The sequence below is a fragment of the Oncorhynchus mykiss genome, chromosome 6 (assembly GCF_013265735.2).
Source record: "Oncorhynchus mykiss isolate Arlee chromosome 6, USDA_OmykA_1.1, whole genome shotgun sequence".
Classification (NCBI taxonomy): Eukaryota; Metazoa; Chordata; class Actinopteri; order Salmoniformes; family Salmonidae; genus Oncorhynchus; species Oncorhynchus mykiss.
The window spans coordinates 80,318,656-80,328,933 of record NC_048570.1 but is presented as its reverse complement, the minus strand read 5'-3'; the positions used below and the strand labels follow the sequence as shown (position 1 = coordinate 80,328,933).

The 10,278-nt window shown below is 39.9% G+C and overlaps 1 protein-coding gene and 1 long non-coding RNA gene across 3 annotated transcripts; one reads left to right on the top strand and one right to left on the bottom strand.

Annotated features, from left to right (window-relative positions):
• Positions 1-2,552: 2,552 nt before the first annotated feature.
• LOC110506798 lies at positions 2,553-3,937 on the bottom strand. Its single transcript, XR_002471038.2, has 2 exons — positions 3,249-3,937; positions 2,553-2,702 (listed from the first exon to the last, which is right to left on the bottom strand). It is a non-coding gene; the product is annotated as an uncharacterized LOC110506798 (long non-coding RNA).
• Positions 3,938-5,863: 1,926 nt separating this feature from the next.
• On the top strand, positions 5,864-10,246 carry LOC110506796 (deoxyuridine 5'-triphosphate nucleotidohydrolase). Of its 2 annotated transcripts, none has more exons than XM_036981071.1 (7): positions 5,864-6,167; positions 7,674-7,830; positions 8,245-8,336; positions 8,951-8,995; positions 9,214-9,288; positions 9,610-9,680; positions 10,092-10,246. In XM_036981071.1, the coding sequence occupies exons 1-7, from the start codon at positions 6,134-6,136 to the stop codon at positions 10,146-10,148; spliced, it is 531 nt and encodes a 176-aa protein (XP_036836966.1). In that variant the 5' UTR covers positions 5,864-6,133; the 3' UTR covers positions 10,149-10,246. The 2 variants fall into 2 exon arrangements, with proteins under 2 accessions (XP_036836966.1, XP_036836965.1); XM_036981070.1 differs by lacking the exon at positions 5,864-6,167 and adding an exon at positions 7,005-7,191.
• The last annotated feature ends 32 nt before the right edge of the window (positions 10,247-10,278 follow it).

Below are 10,278 nucleotides of genomic sequence, written 5' to 3'. Positions count from 1 at the left end.
AACACTATATACAACACTATATACAACACTATATACAACACTGTATACAACACTATATACAACACTATATACAACACTATATACAACACTATATACAACACTATATACAACACTTTATACAACACTATATACAACACTATATACAACACTATATACAACACTTTATACAACACTATATACAACACTTTCCATCCACCAGATGGGATTGTCTGGTGAAAAGTACCTACTTTTCCAAAACTCAATTTGTTTGATAAATAATAATAATAATAGTCACTATTCTTTCCAAACCACAAAGACCGAATTAAAATGTTTTCTAAAAAGGAATTGATGAACTGTTATGGAGGCAGTGGAGGAAGGACCAGGGTGCAACATTTGAGAGAAATACGTTTTTTGTGCATATGGAAACTGTCTGGCATCGTTTATTTCAGCTCATGAAACCAATCACTTTACATGATGCATTTATATTTTTATTCCGTGTATATATGTCCATGTGAAAATGTGCTGCAAACTGATATGTCACTGCTCAAGTTGGTAATCCAATGTTTTGAGAATAGCTGGCTAGCCTCTGTCCAGTACATAAGATAACATTAGATTTTTGCATGTTAAGGCTATGTCATGGCATGGCCCTTTCTGGGTATAGATCGTGGCATCCCCCTCTCCTACACCCAGGTTCTGTTATCTCAGGTCGTAATTTCCTGGAGGAGACTCTCTCCTCCTGGCCATGCAGTATAGAGATAGAGAGAGAGTTTCACAGTAGAACAAAGGAACTTCTTCTACATCACAGAACTTGAGAACTGAACAATATCCATGTTTTGGAGAATGTGTAAACGGTCGGTGGAGAAGCCAGCTACGACCCGGTCAGTTTTGTTTCATGTTTGTGAACTCATGAAAGACAATACAGCCACATTACCATAACTCTCTTTATACAGGTGCCTCCGTTATGAGGTTTGCATCTAATTATTGTATAAAATGAATGAGTAAAGATTAAACTATTTGTGAAAATATGTAAGGTGATGTTAAACCTTTTAATGAAAGAGAATTGTATTCCCTTTAAAATTTAACCAAGTCATTGGCCCGCCCCCATGAGCACAGACATGATCTGGCATCATGGAACAGCCCTTTTCTACTGTTATGAATAAAAAAACCCACCTGAAGAAATCCTCTTCAGACCATGCATACCTCGGTCAGTTGAGGGGGCAAAGGTTTGAGTAGAGACCACAGAAACCTCAGTCTAAGCTAAGGTTGTAATGGTTGTTGAATTCCTAACCATACCACGTAGAGCATTGGCTACACGTCAGGAAATGGTTCAACTCTGAGTCTATCGATCACGACAGAATAAGAGCAAATCTTAGATACAAATTATTAGTCTGCAGCTAGAAATTATGTCAACCTGAGATGCGGAGACCGACAACCGCCGAAACATCTATACTATAAGAACATTTCTGAATGGTACTCTGAAGTATCCATTCTAACCGCAAAATACTTCAGGGAAGCGGAGATGCTCTGATGAACATTCCAACAGAAGGACTGACGATTCCAACAGAGATCACGACAACACACTAGGCGTAAATATATAATTGATCCCAATTATTCCCGAATGAGTGAGCGTTCATGTGCAAAGGATTAGCATTTCAATTATCAACTGCGTAGTGTCTCTTTTGTCTTTCGCCCCCTTCTCAGTCCACACCCACTTCCCTTTGTCCACCAAGCCATCATATCGGCTTAGCCCACAAGGGAACCTCCCCTATCATTTCCTTGTAACCATATCACCTTGTTTGTTTATGTATTTCTGTGATTATTTAGTTAGTTAGTAAATAAATTATTAAGACAATTGGTGTATGGATGATTCATAGTAAAATCTGGGTTCGTGCAGATAACCAACAATTTACGACGTTTGGAATGAGACTAATGTGAGGCAAAGAATAATTCATTAGAAGACTAATTGATCAGATATAATAATATCTGAAGAGTTAAATTAGGAAAATTATAACTTTGTAATCTGAAGATTTTCCTTGGTGCCCCGACTTCCTAGTTAATTACATTTACATGATTCGTTTAATCACGTAATAATAATTACAGAGAATTGATTTGATAAAATAACAGTTAACTTTAATGATGCCAAAGACATGACAGCTACCTCTGAAGCTGTTTATTTTGTCATTGATAGGCTGGACATTTTCCTATTTATTCCCTGACATTGTCCAAGTTCTGATTTGTCATTAACTCTCCCTTCCTCCTCCAATGTATCCATATTGCCCACTTCCTCACCAGACAGTAGAAACAAACTATTAAAAAACGGTGCTAATTTCAATCATAAACATTTAAAAAAGGGTAGTAGACATTTACAGTAGACATTACCCAATCATAGTCTAGCTCAAAACTAATGAGACTGTATCAGTATGTAAAAAGTAACAGTAGAAAACACATTACTTTAGCAAAAAGTGAGTTTTGACTGAATATATATTTAAATAAAAGTTTCAAAACAATACATTATACTATGGACCTGCTAAATTACTCACATCCAGCATTTAAAAAAAACTGAAACAGAATAAACTAAAATAATTTTGTATTTATTTCTGATGTAACAATTGTTTATGAAGCAAACATTGTATGACTTGGTGAAGGTGTGGTAGAAGGAAGTTGTCTATTTTCCTCCCCCTCTTTCATCCGCGGTGCTCATTCAACATAGTATTTGGAGATTCCTGTGAACATCAACAGTCATACACATGTCATTCTGAACAGCAACATCTTCTTAACAAGAATTTAGTCAGTTGCCAATTCAACAGAATTCAATCTTGTTCATGTTGATGACCGGTACAACATGAGACAGATAGCAAGCCATGGTATATCAGACCGTATACTACGGGTGAGTCAATATTACTTGTTTACTGTTGTAATTACGTTGGTAACCAGTTATATAGCAATAAGGCACCTTGGGGGTTTGTGGTATATGGCCAATATACCACGGCTAAGGGCTGTATCCAGGCACTCCGCATTGAGCATAACAGCCCTTATCCGTGGTATATTGTCCATATACCAGGCTAGACAAAATACTATTGCTAGCTAGCCAACTAGCCATGCTATTTCAATGAAAATAAGCTAGCTAGCCAGCGTCAGCTTTGTAGTTATAATGCTATGTGGAAAAAGTAGTTTTAATTTCTCTCTAAATTTTTCTCACCAACGCCTTGCATTCTGTAAATGACTAATTGTAACAATTTGATCCATATTTAGAAACATCTCCTCCCTACCTGGGAAAGCGATTCATCGCAACATGCCGGAAGTCAAACTCAATGTGCTACTTTCAGACACATGAAATGTACCTGTTACTACACAGACGTTCAGAACGTGTGCAAAGGCACAATTTCTTCTTCTTCTGGGGTTTAACATCGGTTTGCATCCAATTTGTTGCATTACCGCCACCTACTAGACTGTAGTACAACACCCTTTATTCTTTGCTTGAAAAATAAAAAGGTTCTAAATAAATACCCTACCATCTAACACTACTCACTAATTCAAAATTATATAAAATAAAAATGAACACTACCCTACTCCACTAATTAAATGCATTTATTTCTACCTCATGCCATTATCCTGAAATAATGGGACATCGCCACCTAACACATCTTGTAACTCTTCTGATGTCAAGTGTCGCACACCCAAATGCCTCTCTGCAGCTGCCACCACAAACTCAATTTTACGTGACTTCCGATCCATCCCTGCAGTACAATTGGTAACCATTTTTATAAATGTTAAAAATCCAATCTTACTCTGGACTGGTATGGCTCTACTCTAACCTAGAAACCTCAACCTGCCTCTCTCGCTCGGGACATTTCTGATCCCCAGCTCCATGGGTACCCCTACAATTAACACGTTCCCCAATAGTACACATTCCTTTGTCTCATGCCCTTCTGAACATTTCTCACACCTTGAACTCCTACACACTGCTGCACATGCCCATAAGCTTGACACCCGTAACATCGTAATGTATTCGGCACATACAGGATAACATATCCTAACTTCACTTTGTCGGGCAAAGACTCAACATCAAAACTCAAAAGAACAGACACAATGTATCTTCTGTTTCCCCACTCTTTCCGCATCAAACGACTAACATCAGATACACTGCAAATCTTATCCCTCAGCTGGTCAACTGTTATATTCAATGCTACCCCAGTTTATCACTCCTTTCATTGGTGCCCTTTTCTTGAGAACAAAACAATGAACTTTTCTTGCCACCATTCGTTTTACTCCGAGCGCATTCTCCCTCTACCCAACAGAAACACACTTATCACTAGACCACTTCTGGTTACCCTCACTGATTCCACATGACCCAACTCTTTTTTTCACACACCGCGCAACCACAAATGGATCAGCCAAAGGGCAAGAGTCCACTTTTTCAATAAACTTCACTCCTACTGTCACAGCAGTGTTGCCAACTTAGCGACTTTGTAGCTATATTTAGCGAGTATTCATACCCCTCTAGCGTCACATTTTTCAAAAAAGCGACTAGCAACAAATCTAGCGACTTTTTCTGGTGTTATTTGAGACTTTTGGAGACTCTGACGTGAAAGCCACATATCGTTCTTACTCTTATCAACGAGGAGCGGGTGCTGCCGTGGGCCCCACCCGTGGGCCCCACCCCCGTCCCAAAGCACCCACAGTCCTCGCGCAGCGGTTCCTCCCAGATGCAGTCAGAGCAGGAGATGTTCACCCCTCTGCATCCAGACTGCAAATGAATCGCGCGCGCATGCTGGAAGCTGCCGCTGACTGATCCCGCACTGGGTTACATTAAAAAAATAAAAAACCTGAATTAGGGCCAGACTAGTTACCATCATTTTCTCACATTGCCATTAACAGTTTTTTCTATTGTCTCTTTTTGGTCCATTTAGATTGTTAATGTTGATTGTATACAAAACTTTTTTTTATTTTTATGGAATGGTTAAAGATGTTCATGTTTTACTGTGACTTGTTGTAGGCTCCTAAGTGGACCATAAGGTTAAAAACCAAACAAATTAAGAAAAATAAAAAACTAAGTAACTCTGCCAGAGTGTATCTTTTAGGTCGCTTTTGCCGGGTCCCAAGCCCAGATAAAGGAGGAGGGTTGGAATTGGGACATTACAAAAAACAAGAATCGACAGAAGAAAGTTAATTTGTAGTTCTAAACATATTTAGTTTTTTTACTCACTTTTTGTCTCTCCTACAGCATCCATCACAATTACATGACCAATTATGCACATTTGGTGATGACGTCATTTAGCGACTTCTAGCTACTTTAGGACAGCCAATAGCTACTTTCCTTACTGAGGAGTTGGCAACACTGTCTCACAGACATGTGTTTTTCCTGATTCTGGGAGCATACCTCGGTCTCTGGATAACTTCACCCTCATTCACTTCAATTTCTCCAGCTCCATCTGCTTACACTTTCTACCATTCTACTTTAACAAACCATCTCCCTTTTTTCCACCATTTTTATCCGACTCAAGCTTACACCCTTCTTCCCTCCATTCCTCCTCCCGTTTCCAAGTATACGTCTCCTTATGATAATACTGCTGCCCCACTCCTGACACCCATCTCGTTCTTTCTCTAGGGACTCCATTTCCGCCGAGCATTCTCTTGGCCTGGCTTCGTTCGTGGCACAATTTCACGCGTCTGAAATTACAATATTCAAACGTTCTAATCACCTGTAAATGCCCTCTGGACAGATGTGAAGAACGCGTGTAAAAATGCCCATAACAGGCGATCAAATCAAACCACACACAGGACATGTGAAAAAATCATGTGTACAAAAAATGACATTTGACACTTGAAAAAAGTAATTACACATTTTCACTTGCAAGTGTTTTGAAACTCGTAGCCTTCCTAACCTGACAGCCTGTCAACATGTCATTCCCACTCGCCATCATCAAATGGACTCAAACTAGCCACAAATTCTGACGAACTCAATCGTCATGAAACGAAAATACAGCGATGCGTTTCTCTAGCTTGGTTTAATACAAACTTTGATAAATAACGAGGAGCGCCCAAAATGTGTTTTGTGCAGGGAAGTGCTTAGTAATGTTCAAAACGAACAAATTAAAACGACAGGTCTTGACCAAACACCCACAGCACGACGGTAAACCCAGAACAGGGCAGAATGCGTCAGGAAACAGTGCTTCGACAGTGGGAAAGTAAGTCAATTAGCACGGCATTGTTGTCATTTTATAACAGGTGATGATGATAAGCAGAAATAAGGGAGTGCTATCTCTCATAGTAGTAGATGTGAGTTTCTCTTTCAAACAACACCCTTGTTTTCAGCTAATAGCTAGCTGATATTAGCCAAAGCAAGCTAGCTAGCTACTGATAGTGCAACCCTAAGAAACAGTACAGGTGAAGATTAAACATTATCAGGCCTACTATACTGTACATATTACTCTAGAAATATTGTTAATTGAGTTTAGGTTGGAACTGTTGCTAGTAAAATACTAACATTTTATTCTGGAATAAACTAATTGAAGCAAGATGCTTTTTGAGGCAAACATTCAGTTCTGGGTTGCTCATCTACAGCAGGAAGCAGTCTCCTGTCTAGACTGAAAGCAGTAGATGTTCTAAGCTAGTTTGGCACCACATACCTATGCGAGTCAGGGTTCTCAACCCTGGCATACTTAAAAAACAAGTACAGAAACAGACTCAATGCTGAGCATGACCTCAGGGTTGCACTGTCAAAAATGTAACCCAGAATAGACATGCTTGTTGAAAACTTCAAACACCCACACACCTCTCATTAGGACTGTGTGTTTAATCCAGTTTATAATCAAATATATGTATTGTATGTTAACAGCAACCAATACTCACTCTGCCTGTATTTAATTGTCAATACATTAGCAAAAATGTATAAAAACATTTTCACTTTGTAGTTATGGGATATTGTGTATAGATGGGAGAGATTTTTTTAAAAATCAATTTCTAATTCGGTCTGTAACACAACATGTGGAATAAGTCAAGGGGTATGAATACTTTCTGAAGGCGCTGTAGCTGATGCCGCAGCCGGGGAGGACTGTATCTTTAACAAGATGGAGCACTTCGTTGCAAAGCAGAGGCTCTACTGGCGGTGTTGTTCTTCGATTATCGCTGCCCAGTCTTCAGTACTCTCACACAGAACATTTTATCTGTATTCTCCCACTCTGGCCAGGAGAAAAGGATGCGAGAATGCAGGTAGCTCGTTGGCTAGCTACATTGCTTTTCAGTAATAGCTCATGTTTGCTAGCACTAGCAGCTAGCTACTTTGCTATGCTAACTGGTTGTTGTATTATCAACTTTAGTATTAACATGATGTGTAGTCAATACATTTGTAGGTACCGGTAATTGTACTGTTGTCAGATTTGTAGTCGAGTATTTTACCGAAATCAAGATGCATCATTCAAGGATTAGTAAACTAAAGCTTCCCTGTCATTCAGCTCACAGCTCGTCAAATTGTCAGAACTCTCGCGAGATTTTCTAATTTTTTTCAACGACGGCGAGGCAGATTCAATTGAAATTGGCGGGAATGTGTCCTTCCTAAGACGATTCAGAGAAGTAGCAACAACTCAAGCCATATTTCAACTAGTTAGCTAACGTTAAACTAACCATAGCCATCTTATTATTTTGGAATTAACTCAACTTTCTTACCACAAACTTTGTAAACATGCCTTGCTCAGAAGTGATAGACGCCGCAGAAGTTTCTCCACTGAAGAGGACAAAGCCACATGCAGTGGCAGAGAATGTGATATCGGTGCTGAAGTTCTCCAAGTTGTCTGAACATGCCACTGCTCCTACCCGGGGCTCTGCTAAAGCTGCAGGCTACGACCTGTTCAGGTGGGTCAGAGTCCGGGACATGGTCACTGGAAGTGATTAGAACGCTGTACATTTTACTGGCTTGTATTTACTTAGCTAGCTTGCTATTCACATAAGCAAGATAACGTTACTTGAATTCAAAACGTTGCAGTGAGTGTATCCTGCATGTGGCTTTTGTTTTTCTGCTATCAATCAAAAGTAAAACTGTAGTTAGCAAACGACCATGCATAATGTTGTCTTCATATCAAGCTACCTAACTAGGTAGCCTAGTCTTGCTTCATGTTTATACGACCAACTTTAACAGGATAAAAGTTGGCTAACGGTAGTGCTAGCCTGCTTCTCCTACTAACGATTGGATGGGAGGGGAGTTAGATGTAGGTCACTGCCTTTGTAAGTTAGTGACTGTAAGCCACCTGTTGATGTTTTTTCTAACAGTGCCTATGACTACAGTATTGGTCCTATGGACAAGGCTATCGTGAAGACTGACATCCAGATAGCAGTTCCTTCAGGCTGCTATGGCAGAGTGGGTGAGTAGGGTACCAGAACACAAACTTAAATGTTTTTAAAGAAAAAATGTAATTGCACCCTGGCCTACGGGTATGTGGGGGTAGGTCTCTCTGGGTATTGTTTGATTTGACAGTGAGGGAGTTATTTTACTTTGACCTGGGTTGAACCAGAAAGTGATCACTTTTGCATGGCAACACAGAATCCTACTAATTACTACATGCTTAATTATGTCACTTTTGTTTTGAGCAAACATTGCAGTCAGCCAGAGCTGGACGCCTGGGAGGCAGCCCAGTTCCAAATCTAATGCAATCAACTTTCAGCTGGTGTAATACATGCCTACACAGGCATCCGGCCAAGATTAATCAAACCCCCTCATTGCAACTGAAAGTGCAGGCGACTGACTGCCTACTGACAAATCACCTTGCAACATAAATAACTTCTCATTGTTATTGGTAGATCAGTCAGTCACAATTTACCCACAATGCATCACATATGTGATTCTCCAACACGGTCAATGGAGACTGCTTTCAGACTCATCTCGTTCAACCCCTCTTTCTCATCTCCCCTTCACTTTTCTCCAGCATAAAAAGTTAAGGAGTTTAGTCATATTTGATGCATTTCTCTTTTTTCACAGCACCACGGTCTGGCCTGGCTGCAAAACACTTCATCGATGTTGGGGGTGAGTTTACTTTTTGACCTTCAGATATGAATGAAACATTTTTCCTAAGAGATGGGTTATAGGGTTATAAAAATGGCAGGAAAGTGGTAATCATAATTCTGATGGAGATTTCATGAACCCAAGTCACTCTTTGGCTGTTCTAACCAGAGTCTAGAACATAGAACTGACAGGGTACATTCATGACAGCTAGGCTAACTGGAGTGCCTGTCTCCCCCCAGCTGGAGTAGTGGATGAGGACTATAGAGGTAATGTGGGGGTGGTGCTGTTCAACTTCAGCAAGGAAACCTTTGACGGTGAGCTTTAAAAATAATCATTAATCATTCACATACCACCTTTCCAAACTCAAAGCATTGAAAGCACTTTGTATCCATGTTTAAAGGGACCATCTGCAATTGGTACATCCATTATTATTTTTTTTACTTTTACGTTAATTATATACCCTTTGCTCTTTGAAAAAAATAACTTAAAATGCCTCATCAGAAACTGAAATAACTTGTTTTACTGATTGCTCAATCCAAATGCATTTCACATTGAGATCTGTTTTCCAGTGAAACATTGTAGTGTTGGGAAACTGGGTGACCTGTGGAGTGATGGTGTTTCTTTCTGTGTCCCAGTGAAAAAAGGGGACCGTGTGGCTCAGCTGGTGTGCGAGAGGATCTGCTACCCAGACCTACAGGAGCTAAAGGTACTTCACGCTTCTCTATAGACTGAATATGACCATTTATAGTATTACCATACAAGCGCAGACCTAGTAGTGAATTGCTGATCACAGCTTTACGATCCATTTCACACAAACCTTAAATGGACACACCTTGTCAAGCAGTCTCATTTCATTTAAACTTGAGACTGAAATGTCGATTTTAAGTGCATCTTATTTCTGTGAGAATGAGCCTTCAGCCCTTAGGGCTGTTTTTCTCGACTCTGATCGTCCTGGACTTAACCTCTTCACTTTAACAATTTCCATTGAACATACTTTTTGTCCTGGACTAGGCTAAATCTGTGTTTGGGAAAACTGGGCTCGTTCGCATAGAAGGTCACTAAAATAGCCTTCGCTCCAGTGCTGTAGTATTAACCGTGTCTTCCCTCTGTGTTTCAGACTCTGGATGAGACCGAGCGTGGGGCTGGAGGATTTGGCTCCACAGGCAGCAACTGATACATCAACGTTGTAAATAAACCAGCTTATTAGTTTAGTTCTGTTACATGTTATGAGGTTGTACAATAATTACATTAAAGATTGTTATTATCCCTTTGCTTCACTGTCTATGCCTGCTGATTTGGCCATT

Bases quoted from the DNA above. Each gene is read 5' to 3' on its own strand.
- LOC110506796 (XM_036981070.1), top strand. From the start codon at position 7,050: ATGGAGCACTTCGTTGCAAAGCAGAGGCTCTACTGGCGGTGTTGTTCT. The intron at 7,192-7,673 runs GTAGCTCGTTGG...TGCCTTGCTCAG, and splicing joins AAAAGGATGCGAGAATGCAG to AAGTGATAGACGCCGCAGAA. The intron at 9,289-9,609 runs GTGAGCTTTAAA...TCTGTGTCCCAG, and splicing joins CAGCAAGGAAACCTTTGACG to TGAAAAAAGGGGACCGTGTG.